General features: G+C 43.0%; 1 protein-coding gene and 1 pseudogene across 2 annotated transcripts; both read right to left on the bottom strand.

The window, feature by feature from the left end:
• Positions 1-561: 561 nt before the first annotated feature.
• Positions 562-10611, bottom strand: LOC100831012 (serine/threonine-protein kinase svkA). 2 transcript variants are annotated; one of them, XM_014897276.2, is made up of 20 exons: positions 10278-10611; positions 9218-9274; positions 8706-8733; positions 8480-8602; positions 8210-8321; positions 6418-6455; positions 6286-6339; positions 4460-4528; positions 4274-4390; positions 4093-4161; positions 3044-3123; positions 2788-2919; positions 2443-2716; positions 2276-2359; positions 2011-2175; positions 1802-1926; positions 1589-1715; positions 1204-1328; positions 953-1114; positions 562-865 (listed from the first exon to the last, which is right to left on the bottom strand). In XM_014897276.2, the coding sequence occupies exons 1-20, from the start codon at positions 10370-10372 to the stop codon at positions 826-828; spliced, it is 2076 nt and encodes a 691-aa protein (XP_014752762.1). In that variant the 5' UTR covers positions 10373-10611; the 3' UTR covers positions 562-825. The 2 variants fall into 2 exon arrangements, with proteins under 2 accessions (XP_014752762.1, XP_003563051.1); XM_003563003.4 differs by having other exon boundaries at positions 2276-2368; positions 10278-10610.
• An 851-nt stretch (positions 10612-11462) lies between these two features.
• On the bottom strand, positions 11463-23858 carry LOC104584640 (annotated as a pseudogene).
• Positions 23859-25777: the final 1919 nt, after the last annotated feature.

Raw genomic sequence — 25777 nt, 5'->3', positions numbered from 1 at the left:
CAGCGTGGAGACGCGCGTGCGGAGCCGGGTGTTGTGCGCATAACGGCTATTTTTGCGGGGCGGCTGCGAGTGGGCCTAGCCAGGTTAATGGGTTTGGTTCAACCAATTAGGCGGCAGAGGCGAAGAAGATCGGACACGGCTCCCTGGATACTGGGACCCCAGTGGAGGAGGCGATCTGCACTGCAGTCATGATCCAAGGTAAAACTTGCCATCAGTATTTTCTTTTTGAGAGGACTTGCCATCAGTATTAGTTACCGGCAAGGAGTTTGAGGACGGGCAGTGGACCGACACATTTTTATCGGCCAAGGAGTTTGAGGACGGGCAGCTGCCGTATCACAGATCGCACTGGCATCCGTTTTCCCTAAAGCAGTGAGAATAATCGCTGAACAGGCGGCATAGTAAAATCCACCTGGTTCAGATACTACTCTAGATTTTGTCAGCATATCGATGATCTCACTTTCATACATTCCCAGTTAACATTTGTCTCCAAGAACAGATTTAAACAAGATTGTGCATCCAGAGTAAACAGATCCCACGACAAATAGTCCACAAAATTCAGTATTAGTTACCGGCAAGATCTGGATATGTTATTGATGCAGCCTCAGATGTTGCAGTACATGTATAGCAGACTAGCAGTAGCAGTTACATTAGAAAAGGTTGGAAATATGTTATTCACTAAGAACACAACAAATGAAACAAACAGATGGCAGCACAAGCCGCTGATAACATCTAGCAGAGAAAAAAGAGTTCTAAAGATAAGAGTTATGTACACTCAAAATTAATTATACACTGAATCAAAGATGGAAGAATTTTGGATTGCCTGGATCAATCGGAGTTAAGGTCTTGGGTAACTTGGTTTTGCCACCTGCACCAACGAGAGCAGCTATTACCTCCTTTCTTGTTTTGGGTATATAGCAAGGTGGAAAAAAACACATTGTGTGCCTAAACCAACCTGGTAAGAAGAAACTTCGCCAGAGGGCTTACGGTAGGAGCAGCCAATGGTGGAATACTAACTAGCTTCTTGTTGCTTGCAGGTTCAGAGGGAGTTTCAGGTTTCTTTGCAAAAATCGAGATTGCTGTCTCGTGAAGACTTTGCAAAGAGGAATCCTTCGAGCTGAAAGAGAGGTATCATGAACCACAATAAGCTGAGCACATGTACAAAAGCAACCAAGCAAGCGCACACAGTGAGAGTGAAGGCCATACCTCCCTAGGCGATGAAGCAATCTGCCAACTAATACCTCACAGGATCCAGGTATCTCATGTTCTAGATCCATCAGAGAATTGAGAACTGTGTTAACAACAGGACCTTCAAACTTGTCACCAGTAGCCTGCAACAGGATAGTAAGCAGTCCAAAGTTGTAAGATATTTCTGGAAAGATCGATATCAGCATAATATCGCAGTGATGGCACAGCTAAACTATTGAGATTTATTTATCTGGAGTACTACTTATTGGTTCTTACAAAAACCGTCAAGAATTAGTTGAACACACTTTGGTCTTTACGAGATTTCTAAGATACAAATGCAAAATTAGTACAACGATAACAGACGCTTACCATTGAAAGAAGGGACAAGCCAAATATTCTTTACCTCTTTCAGAGAAGGAGTTATCAGTGATGAGAGTGCAGGAGAAGCTGCAGAACCAGAAGCACGAGGAGCTGATTGCCCATCAGATGGTTGCCGTGATTTGCGACCTTTTTGCGAGTCAACACTCTCACTAGGGACAATAACATATTTTTGTTAAGGAATGGTATAAACAACACAAAGCTAAGTTAAAAAATGCTTAAACTAAACTTGGAATACCTTCTACCCTCATGACTGTTTACCCCAGAAAATCTAGGTTCATGTGATTCCTTTTCATGTTTGTTGATAACTGGTCTTTCTCGAGCATTTCCCTTTCTGAACCCAGCTTGTAGAGCAGCCTTTGCCTGCACGTATTGCTCAGGTACATTAATAATTATGCATCGACCATACAAGCAAGAATTTGGCAACAAAACATTCATGCGCATCACCTCTGCAAGGTTAATAGCACTATCCTCAAGTGAAGCATTTGATGTTTTTTCTTGGATCCCCAGTCTTGATCTTGAAGATCGTGGAGTTTCTAGTTCTTCACTTTGATTACGAACTACTGTCCCACTGGAAGATGTATCTTCATATGAGGAGAATCTGCTAGGAGGCTAACGAAAACGATAAATCAGATGCTACTGCTTACTTGAGTGTCTTGCTTCCAGAGAAAGGTAACACCATAAATATTAAAAACCGAAAAACAAAATGTACCTTGGAACTGTGATTAGGAGTTGCTGAGTAGACCTGAGACGCTCTTGGAGAGCGTAACACAACAGTGCCAGACCCACTTACAGACTGCTCATTCTGGCAAGAAACCAAAGTTAGAAACAGCATTAACCATAAACCAAGATTTTGCATTTGTCAGATGAAGATCTTACATCTTCTGTAGAACTTTCTAGTCTCCCATAATCATTCTGCGCTTCTTTCTTAGACATGGTTGTTGATGGCGGTTCTTCAGATCCAGTCCCAGATGTTCTCCACTGATTTTCTCGATCAGCTGTACGTTTTAGAGTATTTGGATTATAAGGCATATCAAATCTACCATCCTTGGTGGACGTTACTTGCGGTGGTCTTAAACCAGCTCGAACAGTTCCTGTGACCTCCGATTTATCAGGAAAATCCCATCCAGCAGCTTTCCTAACTGTTCCTTGACTATGGTAGAACAAAAATAATCAGGTGCATGAAGACAAAACAAAGGTTATTAACTATGGTAATAAATATACCTGGAAGGAGAAGCTGCATGTTTTGTATTCGCCTCAACCTTCATAGTACCTCCATAATCATCTTCTTCAATATGTGCTTGACCATTTTGTGTGGCATCGATGCTGCCTTTTACTGTAAACTTTGGCCGCTCTCTGCCGATATCAGCAAGAGAGGCACACAAGGATAATGTGATGGATATTGATACACTTCATTATCAGTCAAACAACAATGTGCTTTATTCAAAAACAAAATGTAGAGAGAAAAAATATCACATGCCTTATTCTCTCCAGAAGCTTCGGAGTTTTTCTGGCATTTTTTATGAACCGATGCTTAAGAAGTTCCTTAGCACTAGGCCTCTGAGAAAGCAATATACAGGAACATTATTAAGCGAAATGACACAGCTTAGACATGACATTACCTTAATTAGTCTCAAATAAGATTGACCCAGGGACTCGCACACGGAAAATGGTGTCCTGAATTTACAACGGAGCAACTAAACTGACAATAAATCTACGTAAAATTGTGTACCAACTTACTATGACTAGCTAACTACCCATGCATTGCTACAAATAAAACAAATTAGTCTATTCATGAAGGTTCTACAAATAAAACAAAGTCACAAGTACTACCAAGCTTAGGCAATCCAACACACTCATTTGTTTGCTACTACTTCCTCCGTTCCATAATTCTTGTCGAAATATTACATGTATCTAGACACTTTTTAGGAATAGATACATTGGGCAAATTTGAGACAGGAATTATGGAACGGAGGGAGTATATCCCAATTCGGCTGTAGTTTTAGCCCATGACAAAAATAGCTTAGTGGCACTTGCGGGTAATTTTGCCTCATTTTTGGTAGCAAGCATGACTGCCATCTCGGTCGTTTACAACTGATCTAACGGCTCATGTCAAGAGGAAGGGAGAAGTGGACAGACAGACAACCGCCACCAATTTATATTTGACTTATAGGAGTAAAGATAAAGGCATAGCAATAATGTATCAACAAAACCTCTGTGTGGTCCCCACTTCATAAAATATCCTCAGATATATTTCATTCCCTCTTCTCTAATTACATTAATATTATGATCATATCTGTCTAAACTGGAGCCCTTCATCAAATATAAAAATCTTAGTTACAGCTGGGATTCCCAAACCAAACCAGTACTACAAAACTAGTAATGTCTCAGAGGATAACAGGAAATTATAAAGAGAAGAGTGGCACTGCATACGTTCAAGAGAACAAAGCAAGTGAATCTAGAACTTCTCTATTGAACTGAAGAGCAAGTGCTTCCTCGCAAAGGCAGACCACATAATAAGAATTTTACCTCTGATGGATTCTTCCTTAAACATAGTGACACAAACTCTTTCATCAGTTTAGAGAAATGCTCATCAAGCTGCACATTAATATATATACCATTTATTTTCTTGGAAAAAAGTGCATAGTAGATGCTTCAATAAATTGCAATGAAGCACTTGATAATAGCTGTTACAAAATACTAAAGTGACCTGGGGAGGATTTTCGCGGGGTATTATGAAAAGAACTCTCATGGGATGAATATCTGCCAAAGGGGGTTCACCTTTTGCCATTTCTATAGCAGTTATACCTAAAGACCAGATATCCGCCTGCATTTGAGACACAAGTTTATCCAACAAAGCTCAATAAGAAGCAAATCTTAACTAATGCACACTTACCTTTTCATTGTACCCATCAGAATTCTGAATAACCTCAGGTGCCATCCAAAAGGGAGTTCCGACAAATGTCTGGACAAACAAAAACCATCATGTATTAGCAACAGTAGTACCATCTATGGAAAAGGGAGTTCAAACAAATGTTCTGAATAACCTCTGTTTCACTCTATTTTTCCTCAGCACACCATGCGCACAAATCAATGAAGCATCAAGTCTATGAAAAGTAAATGAAATGACCACGCATACCCCTATTAAATAACATGATACGACCATTTCATTATTCCCTAACCATTTTTTAGGGGTATACCCCTATTAAATAACAGAACACAACCGTTTAACTATTTGCAAAGCATTTTGATAGGGGAATAGCTGGAAGTGTGGAACCAACACAATAACTACACTCTTGATTTCCTCTCAACGACAGTTATTTTTTAAGAGTATCCCGATGTTGAGGACAGATATAGTGACAAAGGGAGTATATATGTTCGTATATCTGAACTAATCTACTTCCTCCGTCAAATAAAAGATGTCTCAACTTTGACTAAATTTGAATGCATCTATACACTAAGTCATGTGATACATCCAAATTTTGACAAACTTGAGACAATTTGTTGGACGGAGGGAGTATGTCAGTTTGAAAACCAAAACATATTTCTTATATGGAATCCTAACAAAGGGAGTAAGTTCGCTGTTAAGCTAGAATACTAGCACGGGTCCGCAGCAACATTACGGATAAGAGGACTTCCATCTAGTGCATGTTCAGTTCATACAAACATATGTGTGGTTGCCCAAATAAAAAATAAAGCAGCGTTCTTTCCATGAACCATCCACTCCTTCCCCTTCCTTCCCTACATTCTGCCTCTCTTACCGGCAAAAGCGATGTCAACAAAAATAAAATGCACAAGAATAATCAAGGCTGATTCCCCCCTATCTTTGTCACGCACCGGTCACCACATGTTACCATGAGTATATGATAATATTCTCCCACTTGAGTTAAAAGATAACTATCAATTACGATAGTAAATGGAAAATGACGAGCACCACAACATACAATATAACATACCAGGGCCACCCAGTTACCCCAGTGAAGTTGTAAATGCCAATCTAAGCAGCAATCACAATCAAGCTTGTTTGAATCTATTTGGGCAATTTTCTTATAATAAACCAGTTTATGAATATCAACCCTGATTCGATCAAGCCGTGTGTGTAAAATGTTCAAACATCGTTTTACAGGAAAATGCATGTATATAACTCATTAGTTTTACCAAGTTTCACTGAAATTTAGTCATTTAGTAGTCGGTCCCTCATGAACAGTCAGCTACCAGTTTCCAGAAAGCAGTACTTTGCCTTGCTTGACCTGTTACCAGCTGGAAGGCTGGAACTACTGCCAGACAGAAAGGTATCATGTTTCTATTCAATTTTGGAACCCTGACACTAGATCGGTGAAGCTATATTTTGCACTAAAAGACAGGATTTTACAGAAAAATGATGTGCGGTGGATGCAACATCCATTCAAGCTGGTACAGATCGCTTCTGGACATTTAATAGCATATGGTGTATATGGGAAACACAGCAAGTTTTGGTTGGTAATAGGAACTGACAGTTTAAGCATACAAAAATAATCACCATGGAAGCTTCGATACAGCTGAGTTTTAATGTCCTTAATTTAAGTGACTGCAACTAGGATAAATACCAAATAATGACACTAATCCTACTTCTATTTCAAATCTTCATTTATGAGTATAACCACTACAGCCGAGTCAATTAAAGCTGCAGCTGAGAAGAATCGAAAGGTACTTGGCATTGCAGAATCATGGTTACGATGGTACCTTTCTCCTAGACATTGTTTTAGTCAGTTGTGCAGAAACACCGAAGTCTGCAACCTGCGGATACAAATTAATGTTAGAAATAATCTTATCAATAAAACCTGGAATCATCCACAAGCTCTACAGAAGTGATACCTTCACATCTCCACTTTCAGTCAGGAGGATATTTGCCGCTGCAAAACATCACATGGTGTTGTCGATTACAATGTGTGTTATCCTTGGTATCAAACAACGATATACAAAATATATGCGCTGACGACAAAATGTATTCATATCATCAAGACTGCACGGTGAATGGTATAGATTCACAACCCATATAACTCAATGCTAAGTTGCAAAATCTCCCTTACATTTACACACACACAACTTTTAGGTAGATATTTAACATAATTCTGCACAGCGTTGAACCAATGGCAGGGGTTGCAAACTGTCCAGCGCTGAACGTGATCCTCTTCGGTTTGTGGAGAGGGTAAGTTTTTGAGCTCTTTACTCTCCCTCAATATCCACCAGCTGGCCAAAACCTGATTTTATATCCATCAAGCCACGTGACTAACTAGCTATGGATTGAATTTTTTTGAAGTAAGTTAATTTCATGAGCAGCATTCACTTCCCAACTAGCCAACTTAACTTCCACACGGGTTTTGCTCAATAATTGGCAAAGCAGTCTGTTCAGCGAGTAATTAAAAGGTGCTCCTAGGTGAAAAAAAACAATTTCCCAAATATGAAAATATTAAAAAATTAAGCTATATAAATGTCTGGAGTCTTTTATGTGATTTTAAAATTTCATGATATAAAGATTGCTTTTGCAACGTGTTAAAAACAGTCCACTGCTTAAATTTTGGATTTTTATAACACCAATTTTTTTTTCAGTGATGACGTAAAAATGTTTGTTTTTTATGAACTTTACAAGCACATAGAAGCCAGGAACTACAGATGGAAATGACAGATGGGTATTCCCCTGGAACAATGAGAGGTATCAATCACGCAATGTATATCTTCGATATACTGAATCTGAGCAAGCCCGTTGTCCTTTCAAATGGATTTGGAAGTCCTGTTGCCAATCTAAGCAGAAATTCTTCTTCTGGCTTCTGATACAAGACAGGCTTAACACCAAAGACATGATGGCCAGAAAGAACTTCTTCGTCCAAGATATGCACTGTGTCCTATGTGATGAATCCATCAATGAGGATGTTACACATCTTTTCTTTGGATGCCAATTTAGTCATCAGTTCTGGTGGATGCTCGAACTGGAATGGAATACTGATTCTCCCCTTATTGGATATGCTGGAAGGTAATGAACATATCGAGCTCAATAGATGCCCTAAAGAAGCATTGATCCTTGGCTGCTGGAGTATTTGGAACCATAGAAATCATATCATCTTCGATGCAGCCAACAAGAGCATTGATGTTGCATTTCATAGCTTCAAGGATTTTCTCTCTCCGGTTAGACACAGGGCAAAGACTAGTTTGAGAGAGGGCATGTCAGCTTGGCTAGATACCTTGTAATTTCTTTCTTCTTTCTGTACATATCCTCCACTGTAAATATCTCGCCTATATTTATAAAATGACACAGTAGGGACCTTCCCTACTGTTTTTTCGTCAAAAAAAAGAAGCCATGATACATGTGTAGATATTTCCGGAATTGTTTGACACTTAAACATACTTTTTACGAATTTACTGTTCATACTGGCAGCGCATGCTCCCTGGAACCATATCACCTCTCTCTATCTCTTGAACTTATCTAACTTAACTTTTGCAGCAAAATTGCAATAAGGGATGACTGACTTGACCAAGCTCTAATACACTAAGCAACAGGGGATTAATCTGGCCAAAAAAAAGAATGTTTTTCTTCCCACAGTGGTAGTTGAAGTTTGCGATAAACATGCTGGTAAGGAAAAAAAAAGGAAAGGAGGGAAGTAATTAAGACCTTTAATGTCACGGTGAATCTTTCCTTCCGAATGCAGATATTCAATTGCATGTAACAAGTCTCTTAGAATGCACGCAATAGATACTTCATCCAGAGGAGGGCCAGCTTGGAGCTAAATATGGAAATAGAAGTCAGAGCAACATCACAATTTGAGACAAAATAGATTGTACTGATTATGAAACTAGAACAATCCGTTCGTTAAATTCACTTGTATCTACAATCTACATGGTGATAAGTATAGCTTCGAGTAAATCAAGATACAGAACATACTAGGTCAGCAACAGAACCACCAGCCATGTACTCCATTACTATCCACAATTTGGTTTGGTGAAGGTAAGAGCCATAATAGTCAGTTATATATGGGCACCGGCATTGTGACAAAACAGATATTTCCTGCAACATGAAACAATCTTTTTTAAGATTATATATTAACTGCAAATAAGTTGATTGCATGAAAATCTAGCATTCAGTTTAGCACATGAGATGGAAGTTCAACCTTTTGGATATCTTCAATATCATCCTCGCTGCATAGAGGAGGTTGAAAATACATTAGAAACTTGGACGAAATTCTTGAATTCAGTTACCAATATGAAATTAGATCACCCTTCAGTCTATATTTTCATACATTACATAAACAAACACGTTTTCATGACAATAGCACAAGAAAATGAAAATGATGATATAGTTGTACGCTCGAATTACAACATTAAACATGAAAAATGTAATGTATGATTGTATACAATAATCAGGCTAGACTCACCAGATCAAGGACGCATTTCACAGCAAAAGAGGATGTTTCTCAATTAAAGTTAAGCAAATTGTGTCAAATACAGGTTAAGAAATATATTAGTATTGGCACATTACCTCTTCTTGACATTCTAAAGTAAATGGATACCATGGTTGTCAATAGCAGCAAATAATGGAATTAGTAACATGTGTATTTATAATGTAAGACCTAAAAAATTAATATATTACTCCAGGAAGAAGAAATTTAGACTAGGGACTTACGCTTCTTCAAGGTCAATAACTTTTATCGCAACTTCCTTGTTCAATTCCTTGTCAAACCTATGAACAAGCACAGGAATGTATTAGGTAAGCATTAAAATTCATCTCAAAAGAATAGGAGAACAGAAGCATTAGAAGTGCAACTCATGGCTACATATAGCGAAGAAAATGTATGTGAGAAAATATCCAGCAGCTTACATAAATTAGTGCATATGTTATGACGTCTCTATCTGCATAGTATGTACTGCATAGCACTCTGTTCAAATAATAGAATACAGGACAAAATAGCAGAGAGAGAGAGAGAGAGAGAGAGAGATCGTATCTATCATTTCGCTAGTAATGGTCACGAAAACTCAGCATTCAGTGAATCAATGATGTAGCGAATCACAGAGTAGTGACTTTTTCTAAGTGCAAATGGTACCATCAAACTAAATAAGTTCCTGTGTTCCTTCAACCAAAACATCATTAACAAGTTCATGAGTACCGATTTAGAAGTAGACGTTTTCTCCCTGAATAAAAAACATCATGCTTCATCCAATTGGGCAGGAAATATTCAGTGAAATTCATAATACAGTTAGATTCTGACACCAGATTGAAAGCCAGAGAATGTGTCAGACAACCAAACTATACTACCCTGCCATCCTAACAAATTTGGGTGCCTATCTCAGTTATGCACTAAATTGGCCAAATTAGAACAGCTAATTTCCCTAAATCCCTCACCCAGCATTTATTTGAATCATTTACACGAAGATCCCGGGCAAATTACCAATGCCAGCTTACTAAAAGGAACAAATCATTGAAAAACGTCACGGGTGCCACTAGATTGGCTACTTAATTGTCTTAATCCTGTCTGCTTGAGCTGTACGCCCCAATTCTCCACGAGCTGTGCAATGTCTCGAGACCTGAGACTCTAATCCTCAATGCCGCTCGATCAAAAGCGAGACGAACGGCTCCACTAGCCGCCGCCTAGGCACATCAGCTAAAAATGCGCGTGAAAGGGAGGAAAATAAAAATTAAATAAACTATGTGTTCGTGAGGGGGGAGGGGGGATCAGCGAATCAACCCTCTGTACACATCGCCGAAGGAGCCGCGGCCGATGAGGTCGCGGTTGCTGAAGCGCGCCTCTGTGGCGGCCGCCATCGACGCCGAGTCCGACATCGTCCCCCGCCACCTGAGATCTCGCCGCCGCCGGGGCTAGGGTTTTGGAGGGAGGGGATCGCAGGATTCGTCCTCCTTCTCCTCCTCCGGAACTAGGGTTCGGGTTCGGAACGCGTTCGTGTCCGGCTACGCTCTCCTCGGCGGCGCCTTGCAGCTTCGGGCGTCGCCCATTTTTACATGTCCCGAGATTTGTTGCAGGTGTTTGGTTTGTTCATCTGGAGCCTGGGCGAGTTGGAGTGGCCAAGGTGGTGGGGTCTCGTGGGAGGGCTGGAAGGTGGGACAGGGGAGCCAGGGAAAGGGAGCTCAGCGAGTCGAGGATGGCCGAATGCCATGTGGGGTCTGCTGCAGGCAGGAAGGAGATTAGAAAAAGGAAAAAAGAAAAATCAAACACAGGAGAGCTGAAGCTACGGCGAGATCCGCGTCCCCGAGCTTAGAGTGACCTATCGACCGCCAATGGTGAGGAGGGGCGGTTGATCTGGTGACAAAACAAGAGAAACGAATGAATGTGCAAATGGCGAGGAGAAAGAAGAGATGAGACGTGTAGGTATGTCAAGGACGAGAAGGTGAGAAAGCTTTTTCACGAGAAGACCAAGACGCGAACCAATACAAAAAGTGTAATGCATTTAGGATGATGTAGGTTGAACCATAATGTTTAAAGAAATCAAAAGTAGAAGAAGACATATTCATAGCATTGGCACATTTTGCAAACTAAAAAGGCCAAGTTTACACTCTCAAGCATGAAAATGTGCACTTTGGTTCACAGCTTGCCAAGTTCGTGACCAGTTACAACATTTTTTTAAATAAGTGACCAAAGTGCACATTGTCAAATTCATTGACCACTGGTACTTTTTATTCACGCGGATAATAAAATTTCAAACTACACATATGCTTCTGTCTCCCGATGCTCCCATCCCCACGGAGGACAACTCGAAAGTTATAAATCTCTATTCACTCCATTTGGCCGACCAAAGAGGTTGGCATGAATGTTTCGTTGCCCAGCTACTACCATGGCTGCTCTCCCCAGTAAACCAATCAACAAACACGTGAAACGGTAACACGGATGCAAACCTTGCTAGTTTTTGCAATTAGCTTAAGAGAACAGATGTCCCAGGTACGCATAAATTGACATGCAGTAAGAATCACAACAATTGAGCAGACGAATGTCGAATGGAGTCATATACAATGCCATTTGCGTCACATCCAAAAATGAAATGGTAGAGGCATCAATGGGGATGCATCGCTGCACGATGCGGTCAGAGGCCTCAGACCCCTTCCCTCCCCGGTTCCTGAACCTCTTGGCCTGCACGCAGCGCCTGCTGCTCCTCTGGAGCCCGCGGCTGCCTCCCGTGCACCGTCGCGGTCGCTTCCTTGTGGCCTCTGGCTCACCGTCCTTGCTCCCTTCCCCTGCCTCCTCCTCCTCCTCCGTGCCAGAGACGTTCTCCACCTCGCTGTCCTCGACCCTTCCCTTCCTTGGCGCGCCACCACATTCCGGCACAGGACCGCTACCATGCTGTACTGGTTCATGCTCCGTAAGTTCTGCGATCTCAGGGCAATGTCGCACGCCAGTGGTCATCATCATCGTCGCTTGTTTGGACACTGGTATGGCAGGAGGGTGTGGAACTGTCAGCTGAGGCTGTGATGTCCCTTCGCTCTGAGCATCGACAGCGCTGTCATTGCCTTCCTTCGAGTGAGAAGCCTCGACGAGTTCATGGATCCGAGCAAGAGACCTGGCCAACTCAACTGGGAGTGAACATTGCTCTAGAAACCGTGAGATGGTTGGGAGCTACTTCTTGATGTTCTCCACCTACAACCATAGTGTAAAGGGCAAGGGCACTTGAGTTAACAACAAAGCATACCCTCATATTTATTACCAGCTCCGTTTCTAAATATAAGATATTCTAGCTTTGTCCTAAGTCACAGTTTTCAAGTGTGACCAAGTTTATACAAAAATGTACTAATATCTAAAATATCAACAAAATAGAGATATATACCATGACGGATTTATAAAAATAATTTATTGTTAGAGATGTCGGTAGATTTTTTATAAACTTGATCAAACTTTAAAAAGTTTGACTTACGGCAAACCTAGAACATCTTATATTTAAGAGCGGAGGAAGTATTATCTTTATGAACGAGAGTTTACCACTGTTAGTATTTTTTTTTTAGGACGCAACGGTCGATCTCCGTGATTCGATTAGAAGAAAGACTTGGCCTCGTTTATAAGGAAAACAAGGCCTAAAAACCGATACAATGCACATCTTATTCAAGAAAAGCCGTACGAAAAATCCTAACTACGAACATACGCATGACAAAACCGAAACAACAAGCTGCAACCGCTCAGACGAACACCCATCCTGCTCCAACGACGCCGAACAGGGAGCAGCTCCTTGCGCCAGAAAAGGTAGGCAAAGCTAGGCTTCTTCGACGATCGGAGCAAAAAAGAGGCTGCCCCGACAAGGGCAACTAGCGCATCGGCAAGTCTGCGCACCAAGTAGTCGCCACCCCTGTCCAAGTCCCCGGCAAGGCTCACCGCAACAAGCAACCTCCGCCGCCAAACGAGGGCTCCAAAGGCAACGCCTCTAAGGAGGACACGACGTCCATAGACGCCACCGTTACCCGATACGAAAAACACATCTGAGCTTTCGCTCGGAGGAAGCTCGTCTGCAAATGGTGGAATGTAGCGGGACTACACAATGACGCCTTCAAGAAGAGAGCGACATCCAAGAACGCCACCGTCGCCGGCACCGACAACAAAGTCCGTGCAGGATTTTCACCCACAGCCCCACACACCCAACCGGCTTCGCGGCGAGCCGAACGACCGAAGGACTGACCAGAGGCCACCCACACGGACCAAACCTACACCGGCCAGGGCGCCACAACCGTCCCAACGCACCGGATCTGCGCTTCACGACCTGGATCTGCCGCCTCAAGACTCGAATCTGGCGCCATCATCCGCAGCCAGCCGGAACTGCCGCACCTCCATCCCCCGCAGCCCCAGCAGTGGCCAGATCCGCCACCCCTTGCACGGCAGCACCGACGAGCGGCCCTCCAAGCCCAAGCAGATCCCAGATAGGACCGCCCCACCTCGACGGCAGCAGCAAGCCACCTCGACGGCTCAGCATCCACGGGCCGACGACCTCAGCCCTCACCCGCATCCCGCAGGAGCACACCTCCCCGCCTGCCGGACCGGCGCCGCCGCGCGCACCACGCAGATTGGGGGGGAGCCGTCCCAGATCCAGCCACCGACGCACGGATCCAGGTGAGCCGTCCCAGATCCGGCCACCGACGCACGGATCCAGGCGAGCCGTCCCAGATCCGGCCACCGACGCACGGATCCAGGCGCCGGCCCAGATCCGGCCACCACGCGGGCCGCAGCAACCGCCCACGCCAGCGCCGCCCCCACCGGAGAAGACGCAGATCCAGCCCGCCTGCACCCGACACGCACCAGCCGCCGAGCCGCCGCAAACCAGCAGCGAACGACCTCGCCGCCACCCTCCTCGAGGACTGCACGGGATTTTTCCCGTCAGTCTTCTACGGCAGCGACGAGGGAAGAGATCTGGGTGAAGGGGTTTTTGCTGGCCCGGCCGGGAGTCGCCTCCCGTGCCGCCCCTGTGGAGGAGCGACGCGAGAGCTCTTCGTGTATAGCTCGAAAGTGACGCTTAATTTGTTTTGTTTTTTTAGCTGGTGAAAGTAGTCACTGTTAGTAAATTGAGGCCAAGAAATTCCCGTGCTGTTCGCTGGGGTGAAACCATATGTGCTGGTACTATAAGCATCAGGAACTGTCGTATGAGCACGACGGCTGGCATTCATCAATTGCTCGAAATGTTTGATCTCTGATGCATACTCGAGGCTCCAATCCACTGATGCGCTTCACTGATGTCGTTGGAACGCAGGAACGTCTTTGAGTGGAAACAGTTGTTGTACGGACCGACTAGAGAACCGGTCTGGGGCATATACTTCCTCAAGTTAAAGCTGATCAACCATGTTCTGGAGGAGCAAACGTTATCGGGTGCAGCACAGTTGCTGGGTATGGATGCAGGATCCATGTCCTTGTACGGTTTCCAGTTGACCTATAGAGAGTCATACTTTGTGTAATCAATGGAAACAAAATTAAAAGCTAAACTGTACATTTGAATAACCAAAAGGTAGACTCACATCAGAAACTCGAAGCTGGCCGAAAGTTTTTACGATATCTGAAATTTCCTTTTCATGTTGGGAGGTTGCGCCCCCTGTCCACCTGCACACTGTGGGAAGATCAATGCTGGAGCATCCTCCATATGAGGGCACATTGCTGGAATATATTCATAGATCCACCCCTTCGCACAGAGACCCAAAACACATTAGAACATTTCCATAATGGAACAGTGTCACAACTCTGAACAACTTGATTTTCAAACAGAATTTCTGGGAAGAACAAAGGAGGGCATCTTATTGTTTTCTACCAAGTGCTTTTGTAGTTGTCCTGCTGTAATTATTTATTGTTTTAAAAAGAGTCAGCCAGTGTCACAACTCAGACTAACTGGATTTTCAAATAGATTTTGCAGAAAATGGGAACGCAATTTATTCTTTGTTACCATCCAATGCTTCTCATTTCTTTTTCGATTCTCCATCCAATGCTTTTCATTAATTGTTAATGACATGATCCCGTTGAAATGATTTCTTGTTTTAAAGTGCCAACCATCAGAAATTCCGTAAATTGTTAAATTGTTGGAAATATGAACAATTTACCACAAGATTTAATAAATAAAAACAGTAAATAAAACATGTGGAATATTGCAACCATGAATGATTCGCGACAAGAATTAATCAACATGAATAGTGGAAAAAACATGACTAGATCAAATACAGTAGCCATGCAAGCATATGAACAAAACACATCTAAGGCAATAACTAAGCATACGAATTGCAACATGGTCTCAAGTATTGGAAACAGTGATACGTACGGTGCAGAGGCGGAACTGCTTGTGTTTCCGTTGCCAGTCATGTTGATGCCGAGGATGTCGTCGACCTCTGGGAAGAAGTCGTCGTCGGGGAAGGAGTCGTCGGAGTCTAGTGCGTTCGCGGCGAAGAGGAAGAAGTCAGTAGTCGCGCGTAGCGCTCCCCAAAAACCTTATCGCCCTTCTCCCGTACAGGACTCGAAGAGGCGGGGTTCTAGAGGCCTACTGTCCCGACCTGCGGTGCATGCCGCGAGACGGGATGGGGAAGAACGGAGCGGTAGCGCAATGCTCTGGAACGAGAGGAGGCGGGAGTGCTTTTCCGGTGTGCTTTCTGGAGAGGAGTGACCTCTCTTATATAGGCATAGCAGGGCAGCCGAACATGCAACAGAGGGAGGCGAAAAAGAAGAGGCAACACAATAAAAACCCACTGACAATTCGTTTCAGCCCGGTTGCAATAAAAACCCACTGACAAATTCGTTTCAGCCCATACACGCGTGGCAAAAAGATAGAGAAGCTCTCGGCTCGAGGCATTCCCGCAACCCGCGTCGCGTCGCGATGAGGCGGCGGCGGAGGAGGAGCGCGTAGAAGCTCTCTTCTTCTCATGCTCATACAACAAGTGGAGGAGCCCCCCTTATAAGGTGGTGCAAACTCTCTTCAACTAGAAATGTGGGACTAAACTTTTGTCCACCTCTTGCCACACATGAATGGATCAACATGGGCTTTTGGGATTTTTCCAGGAATTTATTGGACTATAAATTAAATAGTGGGCTGGGCCACATAAATTCCAACAATCCCCAACCAGATCCCAAAGGCACATAAGATTTCCCTATGGTTCCAAAACATTGTTTAATATACCGGTGCTACGGTGGAGACTGTTAAGTTGAACTTCCACCTAGGACTTTATGTTACACTAGTTGCAACTTGAACAGTGGACGGTGCCTTGAATTGCAAGTTTTCTGCGAACCTAGTTTCACACAAAGCCTTGACCGATACTAGGCTACCGCAGGACTTCCCCGTGGGTGGAGCTTATGCGTCATACTCTGGGGCCTTTCATGAGTTTATTAGAGAGTACCCTAACTCTCACGGACTGCGGCGTTTAACAGTCAAGCTCATATAGGTGTGTTCTTCAAAAGATGTTCTGCAGGACAACATCTCTGCTTGTAAAAGCCTCTTAGAACACATTAAGATAAATATCAACCTGCCATGCAGAATAGGAGAGTATTGCATCTTCACGGAGAGGTAAAATTTTAAGGATACTCTCCTCTCGGTTGACCAACAGCTTGTCTCCCACTTCTAATTCACGAGATCTCCGATCACATAGAGTGGTTTACCACTGTGGACAACTCAACATGTGGGTCTCATACCCATCTCCTTCGATGCATTATCTATCACATTGCGTGATAGACCCTTTGTGAAGGGATCTGCCAAATTTTTAGACGTATGGATATAATCCAACGTAATAACTCCGGAGTTTCTTATTTTTCTGACAGATTTTAATCTCCTCTTCACATGCCTTGAGGACTTCATATTATCCTTAGAACTGTTTACTTTGATGTTAACAGTTTGATTATCACAGTTCATAAGGATAGCTGGTATTGGTTTTTCAACCACAGGTAAGTCCATCAAAAGCTGACGAAGCCACTCTGCTTCAACAGTGGTTATGTCTAATGCTGTGAGTTCCGCTTCCATAGTTGACCTCGTTAAGATGGTCTGCTTGCAAGACTTCCAAGAAACAGCGCCACCGCCAAGTGTAAACACATATCCACTCGTGGCCTTAATCTCATCAGCATCAAATATCCAGTTTGAATCACTATAACCCTCAAGTACCCTTGGATACCCATTATAGTGAATGCCATAGCTCGCAGTGCCTTTTAGATAGCATAAAACTCTTTCTAAGAGCATACCAATGATCATCGCCCGGATTAGTGACAAATCGACTAAGTTTGCTCATAGAGAAAGCGATGTCAGGCCTCGTACGCTAGATAAGTACATAAGCGAGCCAATAACTTGAGAGTATCTTAGTTGATCTCTAGCACTTCTTTGATTTTTCCGAAGCAGCACGCTAGGATCATACGGGGTAGGAGAAGGCTTGCAGTCGCTATACCCAAAACGACTCAAAATCTTCTTCACATAGTGAGACTGAAGCAAAGTAATCCCACCATGGTCATCTCTCAACAGCTTGATGTTCAAAATAACATCAGCTACTCCAAGATCCTTCATCTCAAAACATCGAGATAAGAAATCCTTGACCTCCTTGATCACAATGAGGTTGGTTCCAAATATCAGTATGTCATAAACATACAAACAAAGAATAACTCCCTCGCCCCCACCATGGCGATAGTACACACACTTATCGGCTTCATTCACAACAAAGCCTGCAGCAGTTAAGGTTGTTTCAAACTTCTCGTGCCACTGCTTAGGGCTTTCTTAAGACCATATAAAGATTTCACCAACTTGCACACCTTTCCTTCTTGACCATCTACTACAAAACCATCTGGTTGCTCCATATAAATTTCCTCATCTAACTCTCCATTTAGGAAAGCTGTCTTAACGTCCATTTGATGAACGAGAAGACCATGTGAGGCAGCCAATGATAATAGTATTCGAATGGTGGTCAATCTGGCCAGTGGTGAGGAAGTATCAAAGAAATCTTCACCTTCCTTTTGGGTGTTACCCTTGGCCACAAGCCGTGCCTTATATTTCTCAATTGTACCATCAGGTCTAAGCTTCTTTTTGAACACCCATTTACATCCTATAGGTTTGCACCCATAAGGACGATCAGTTATCTCCCAAGTTCCATTAGCCAAGATAGAGTCCATCTCACTACGGACAGCTTCCTTCCAGTAATCGGCATCTGGAGAAGCATAGACTTCCGAAATGGGACTAGGAGTATCATCCACGAGGTACACAATGAAATCATCACCAAAAGACTTTGTAGTCCTCTGTCTCTTACTCCTCTTAGGAGCTTCAATGTCATCCTCCTCAATATTTTCAGAGTGTTCGATCAGAATGGTAGATTCGGGAATTGAAACAAATTCTGGACTAGACGAACTCGACATCTCCTGAATTGATGATCTAGGCTTATCCTTCATAGGAAAGATATTCTCAAAGAAAGTCGCATCATTTGATTCCATAATTGTACCAACATTCATGTCAGGTACCTCAGATTTTACAATGAGGAATCCATAACCGATGCTATGAAAAGCATATCCCAGAAAAACATAATCAATGGTTTTGGGTCCAAGTTTGCGCCTATTGGGAATTGGCACATTGACTTTCGCCAAACAACCCCAAGTTCGTAAGTAAGAGAGTTTTAACTTTTTATTCTCCCATTCTTCAAATGGATTTATCTCTTTGTTCTTTGTGGGAACTCGGTTTAGGACATGACATGCGGTCAATATCGCTTCCCCCACCATGCCTGAGAGAGACCCGATGTGTTTAACATGGCGTTAACCAAATCAGTTAGAGTACGGTTCTTTCTTTCAGCCACCCCGTTTGACTGTGGTGAATAGGGAAGTGTCCTCTCATGGATTATACCATGTTCCGCACAAAAAGAATCAAATTCAATAGAAAAATACTCTCCACCACGATCGGACCTGAGCCTCTTGATCTTTCGATCAAGTTGGTTTTCTGCTTCAGCCTTATAGATTTTAAAGAAATGCAAGGCCTCATCTTTTGACTTCAGAAGATACACAAAGCAGTATCTCGTAGAGTCATCTATCAACATCATGAAATATCTCTTTCCACCTTTTGTCAACACACCATTCATCTCACAAAGATCTGAATGTATGAGTTCCAATGGTGCCAAATTTCTCACCTCCGCAGTCGTATGAGACTTGCGAGGTTGCTTTGCTTCCACACAAATTTGGCACTTAGATCCCTTTACAGAAGTGAAGCTAGGGATTAAACTCATTTTAGCTAGTCGCGTCATGCAACCAAAATTAATATGACAAAGGCGCGAATGCCAAACATCTGATTCATTATTGTTGCAAACATGATTCACAACTTTATTACAAACGTCTGACAAAGACAGGCGGAACAAGCCTCCGCACTCATAGCCTTTACCAACAAAGGTTCCAAATTTAGAAATTACAAATTTATTGGACTCAAAGACAATCTTGTAGCCATCTCGACACAGAAGAGATCCGCTAACAAGATTTTTATTGATGGAGGGCTCATGATGAATGTTCTTCAGGCGCACGGTGTTTCCTGAAGTGAACTTCAGGTCGACCGTACCAACACCTCGAACAGAAGCATGTGAGTCGTTGCCCATCAGCATGGAGAAAGTCCCTGCGACCTGATATGAAGAAAACATGGAAATATCAGCACATACGTGCACGTTGGCACTTGTGTCAATCCACCACTCAGGAGAATGACATACTCAGTGTCAATCCACCAGCTTCCTTCATTTCAGTATCAGCAATGACAACATTGGCGGTCTTGCTGCCCTTCCCATGTTGACGCTTGTCAAAGCGCTTTGGGCAACTTGGAGCCCAATGTTCAGGATCACCACATACATGGCAGACCCCTTTCTTCTTGTCAGACTTCCTCTTGAAGTTGGTAGACTGTGAGGGCTTGTACTTCCCATCAAACTTCGGTTTGCCATCAAACCTGTTCTTGTTCTTGGGTTTGTGGGATTGAGAGTTATTCTTCTGTACGAAGTTGGCACTAGAACCTCCTTCAGTACCTCGAGCACGTGTGTCTTTTCCTCTCGCCTTCTCTTCCACATCAAGAGTCCCAATGAGATCCGTCACGGAAAACTCCTGTCTCTTGTGTTTCAGAGAAGTAGCAAAATGCCTCCATGATGGAGGAAGCTTGGCAATGATGCCTCCAGCAACAAACTTGTCTAGTAACACACAAGTGAAGTGCTCAAGCTCCTTGGCAAGTGACTGTATTTCGTGAGCCTGCTTCACAATGGGGCGGTCCTCAACCATCTTATAGTCATAGAATTGCTCCATGACATACAGTTCACTGCCAGCGTCGGAGACACCAAATTTTCTCTCGAGCGCATCCCACATGTCCTTGCCATTGTTAAATGACAGGTATGAATCGACAATATTGTCGCCAAGAATGCTGATCAAAGCAGCCTTGAAAGTGGTATGAAACTTTTGAAAAGCCTCCTCCTCAGCAGGAGTATGGTTTCCCCCGGGAAGGCCATAGATGGCGTTATAGCAGCTCATGGTCTGAAACCATAGCACTGCCCTCGCACGCCACCTCTTATAATTGACACCTTCAAACACAGGTGGCTTCATGGAAGCAGCAAAACCACTTGGGGTAAATTGCCTAAAATAAGGTTTTTGGATTGTTGGAAATATGAGCAATTTACCACAATATTTAATAAATAAAAACAGTAAATAAAACATGTGGAATATTGCAACCATGAATGATTCGTGACAAGAATTAATCAACATGAATAGTGGAAAAAACATGACTAGATCAAATACAGTAGCCATGCAAGCATATGAACAAAACACATCTAAGGCAAGAACTAAGCACACGAATTGCAACATGGTCTCAAGTATTGGAAACAGTGATACGTACGATGCAGAGGCGGAACCGCTTGTGTTTCCGTTGACAGTCATGTTGATGCCGAGGATGTCGTCGACCTCTGGGAAGAAGTCGTCGTCGGGGAAGGAGTCGTCGAAGTCCAGTGCGTTCGCGGCGAAGAGGAAGAAGCCAGTAGTCGCGCGTAGCGCTCCCCAAAAACCTTATCTCCCTTCTCCCGTACAGGACTCAAAGAGGCGGGGTTCCGGAGGCCTACTGTCCCGACCTGCGGTGCACGCCGCAAGACGGGATGGGGAAGAACGGAGCGGTAGCGCAATGCTCTGGAACGAGAGGAGGCGGGAGTGCTTTTTCGGTGTGCTTTCTAGAGAGGAGCGACCTCTCTTATATAGGCATAGCAGGCAGCCGAACAGGCAACAGAGGGAGGCAAAAACGAAGAGGCGACACAATAAAAACCCACTGACAATTCGTTTCAGCCCGGCTGCAATAAAAACCCACTGACAAATTCGTTTCAACTCATACATGCGTGGCAAAAAGATAGAGAAGCTCTCGGCTCGAGGCATTCCCACAACCCGCGTCGCGTCGCGACGAGGCGGCGGCGGAGGAGGAGCGCGTAGAAGTTCTCTTCTTCTCATGCTCATACAACAAGTGGAGGAGCCCCCCTTATAAGGTGGTGCAAACTCTCTTCAACTAGCAATGTGGGACTAAACTTTTGTCCCACCTCTTGCCACACATGAATAGGTCAATATGGGCCTTTGGGATTTTTCCAGAAATTTATTGGACTATAAATTAAATAGTGGGCTGGGCCACATAAATTCCAACATAAATAACATCCAATGGCAAAAACTTCATAGATGCTGTTGTATATAAATATATGAGGATTAGGTCTCACTTTATGGATTATTATGTATATGAATACAGAGAAAAGTATATTTTTCATCCCTCAGTGTCACGAAAGTCTAGTTTTGGTCCCTCAACTCTAAAACAAGCAAAACTTAGTCCCCCGACTGTCAACACCATATAATTTTCGTCCCTCGCCCCAACTTAAGTAGTTTACATAGCTGATGTGGCAAGTTTGGACTGAAGAATTGCCACTGTGGCAAAATGTTGGCAGTTGACCGATGTCATGTCATCTGTCCAGTCATCTCAAGACCTAAAAAAAACCACTCAATAGGAAATATGATGCAATAAAATTGCTTTTGGTCATCAGGATCTAATCTGACCATCATAGTGCACGAGAAAGTGAGAGAGTGAGTGAAGTTTTTTAAGTCTTGGGCTGACTAGGTAGATGATGTGGCATTGGTCAACAGTCTATATTTTGTCACGTGACAAGTTTTCTATCGAAACCGCTTAAGTTGGAGGGAGGGACGAAAACTATACGGTATTGACATTTGAGGGACTATGTTTCCCTGGTTTTTATAATTGAAGGGCCAAAACTAGACTCTTGTGACACTTGAGGGACGAAAAATATACTTTTCTCACGACTATACGAGGATTAGGTCTCACATACCTTTTTCTGCTCCTATTTCTCTGCGCATGCGGATATAGATCTTTAACCTATAGTAAGATCATCGGTGTTTCTCAAAACGTATCACTAAAAAAAATTATTCAACAATGCTGTAGTATATTAATATATCCACCCTTCTGCAGCGTTTTACAATGTAACAGTACAGTCAGGACACTCGCACACCTTTATTTGCAAACAGAATTTGTAATAACAAAAATGGAAGTATTTTATTCTTTCCTAATATCAATGCCTTTTATCAGTTGTAATACTCTGCTGAAGCCTTTTTTCTTGTTTTAAAAAATGTACCATCAGCATCATCTAACGGCGAAAACTTTATAGATGCTTACGTATATGAATGTATTAGGATGTGTATGTGTATATTAGCTCTTTTAATTCTTTTCCTGGTCTTTTTTTACAGCTCTGTTCTTATTTCTCCGTGCATGTGTATATAACTCTTTTTATTCTACAGTAACGTTAGAGAACTGAGCGTCGCTAGGTTGGGCTCTGAATGGTGTGCTCACAATTGTCGTATTAATCAAATTGTCATGGATGCTAGTGCATGTTGGTCGTTTTTTTAGCCTACAGTAATATTATCGCTTTTCCTCAAAAACTAACAGTGAAAAATTTCTTGAACAAAGAAGAACGTTTGGAAAGTTCCATATATAGAATTGGAAGAACATTTGCACCTCAAAACTGAAGTAAGATTTGTCCCAGATTGATGAGTGTTCACATACCATGACCAGAGCCGCGCTGCCGAATAGCCTTTTTCTGTCAGAAGACATCACCGCAGAGAGAGCCTTGTAAAGATGAGCAAGAGAAGCAGCGCCCCACGCATATTCTTGTACCTTCTCAAAGTCTGACAAGAGTGGCAAGTACTTCGGGGAAATATAGCCTCTTTCATGTTCTGGAAACAGAGTTGCTCCAATCAAGTACAAGAGATATGCTCTGGTGCTGCACTCGATTTCAATATTAGTGGGATGTTCTGAGAGCTTGCTAAACTTGGAGTGTAACCAAGAGAGCTTCACACGACTACCCCTGCAGTCCTTGCGACCAGGAATTCGACCCAAGTACTGGGAAAAAAGCTGCTCCGATGACTTGTTGAGCACAGCCCCGGTTGTCACTGCACGTCCTATCACCGGAACCCCCAGTATGTAGGCAGTGTCCCTGAGTGATGGTGCCATTTCGAAGTCATGGAACCGTCTGTGTTGGTTTCTTTGCTCCAAAATTGACAAAAGGCCCTGATCACAGCACGGTCAATGGCCAGACTTGCCGTGTGTATCAGGTTGCCAAGACCACTAGCATCGACTAATTGTTGCTGCTGTTCGTTCAGCTTCCATGACTCGAGTTCCTCCGTCGTCTGGCCCACTAATAGTCCAGGGGTTTCCTGCATGGAAGAGCTCCTCTTCTTATGATTTTGCGTAACCATCTATGGAAGAACCAAAGAAATGCCAAATGCCTGGAAAATTGGTGTCACTTGGTCCATGATAATAACTACCTGATTGCAGCTTTTGCCTGTCGGTACTGCCTCCGAGGACTCCATTTAGTTCTGCATAGAGATGAATCACACTGTCTCTTTAACAAAATGAATTGCAGTAAATGTTTATTAATGAGGCCACAATGAAAATATACGTGATATTATGCAAAATAAGAATAACACGCAGGATCTATTGCTAAAATTAAGTACATTGTGAATTTAATGTAAGATTTATCAGAACATACATGATCTATTGTTTAGATAACATACACCACCGATCAGTTTTTTTTTAGGAAAAGACTGTAGAGGAAACCCCTAAAGTAGCACCAAGATTTGAACCCTAGTAGGTGGAGTCATGCACCCACGCTTTCACCACCACACCAAGAGGTGTTTCTCTTTGTATATACTGTTCCCTCCAGTAAATGAAAAATATTAACAAACACAGAATTGGAAATGTTCGTTTTGATACCAAGGAACACACCAACCGTTATTTTGTGAGGTTCTACAGTACATGATAACAGAGGTTGGAAAGGATGTAGAGTTCAGAATTCCGTTGGTTTGGCCTTGAGATTCAATATAATCACCAGAGCGAGTTATCAGGAGTTGATATAGAAAAAGGTAGAGAAAAATGCAGCTTGTATTCATCAAGAATGTGAAATTGGTTCACAAGACAATGGCTTCCGACAGATGAACATTCAGAATCCCAAAAAAGCATAAAGGATTGCAATGACACAAGGGGAAGTATTTAGCTAGGAGTTCTTTTTTCCCCAAAAACGAGCAAACTTATTCATGATGATGTATTCACGGTGATGTGCCACAATAATAAGAATCAGCTCCATTAACAGGCCACTGACACATAAAGTACGAACAGACGATACTAATGGAACCAGCCATACTTGAAGTAAACACAAGAAAAATGTCCATTCTGAGCCTGCACTACTGTGCTTAGTCCTATTTGAACCCTAAACTTTCTAAAGCCATTTATATTAAACTGTGAACTTTCCAAAACGACTTAACATGGACCCTACGTCGGTTTGAAAAGTGGTTCTGTATTTTGTGCCCATGCAAAAAAATCATGGATGTATGGAATGATAACTCAGCAAAATTCATCAAAAAAAATAGGATTATTTATGTCATGTGCAAAAGCTCCAAGAGAAATTCATTTATTTTTTGTGTTTTTTTCCTTATACGGAACATAGATGATCAATTGATCATATTGGTTGATGATTTTTTTGTTTCTGTACTCACTTTACAGCGAGAAAAGGAATAGCACCCCTTAAGCAAGTTGATAGTTATGCCAGATCAAAAACATGATCCAGTTATTTACTGTACCACAGTAAAATAAACACCACAGAGTGGGATAACAAAATTCCAGAAAAATACTGTAATACATCACCCATTATCGATTTTCCCCTCTTAAACTGAACAAAGTACACCCCTCGCTACTCGCTTTTGGGAGTAGAACAGAAAACAAGTGGCGATGTGTTACCTCTGTGGCTCTGTCCCCAAAAGTCGTGAGTTTGTCAAAATTAGTACTCTCAAAACCCCACGCCATGGCAATATGAGAGAGAAAAGGGGGGGGGGGGGAGGAGAAGGGCAAACCCTAAGCTCACGAGGCGAAGCAGAGAAGGGAACCGGTAAGCCGAAGCTAGCGATCAAGGAGCGATCTACAAGGGGAAGGAACTCTAGTCGACTCGATCGCGAGAATGAGAAAGTGAAACATAGGGGGGGGGGGGGCAAACCAAGGCGAATCGCAGGTAAGACGGAGGCAGTGAAGTGGCGAAGAAGAACAGTGGGCATTGTCGCATTGAACTACGGCCTTGACGCAGTAGTATGCTACTATGCTTTATGTTTGTGCCTTGATGCTGACCACCATCAGTCCATGACTCCACGGAGAAAGAAAGAGATGAAATCCGCTGGCTGCTCCACTGACATCTGGGGCCGGTGGACCGTGGACGCCGGGAAGGTGAGACGTGTCGCCTCCG

This window comes from Brachypodium distachyon, chromosome 1 (genome assembly GCF_000005505.3).
Source record: "Brachypodium distachyon strain Bd21 chromosome 1, Brachypodium_distachyon_v3.0, whole genome shotgun sequence".
Lineage (NCBI taxonomy): Eukaryota > Viridiplantae > Streptophyta > Magnoliopsida > Poales > Poaceae > Brachypodium > Brachypodium distachyon.
Note: the sequence above shows the minus strand (reverse complement) of the source record. Positions and strands in the feature narration are given on the sequence as shown.

Coding starts and splice junctions, on each gene's coding strand:
- LOC100831012 (XM_003563003.4), bottom strand. CDS start 10,372: ATGTCGGACTCGGCGTCGATGGCGGCCGCCACAGAGGCGCGCTTCAGC. Junction 2,369..2,442: donor TAGAAAGTTCTACAGAAGAT/GTAAGATCTTCA, acceptor GTTTCTTGCCAG/AATGAGCAGTCTGTAAGTGG. Junction 1,927..2,010: donor GTGCTATTAACCTTGCAGAG/GTGATGCGCATG, acceptor CAATACGTGCAG/GCAAAGGCTGCTCTACAAGC.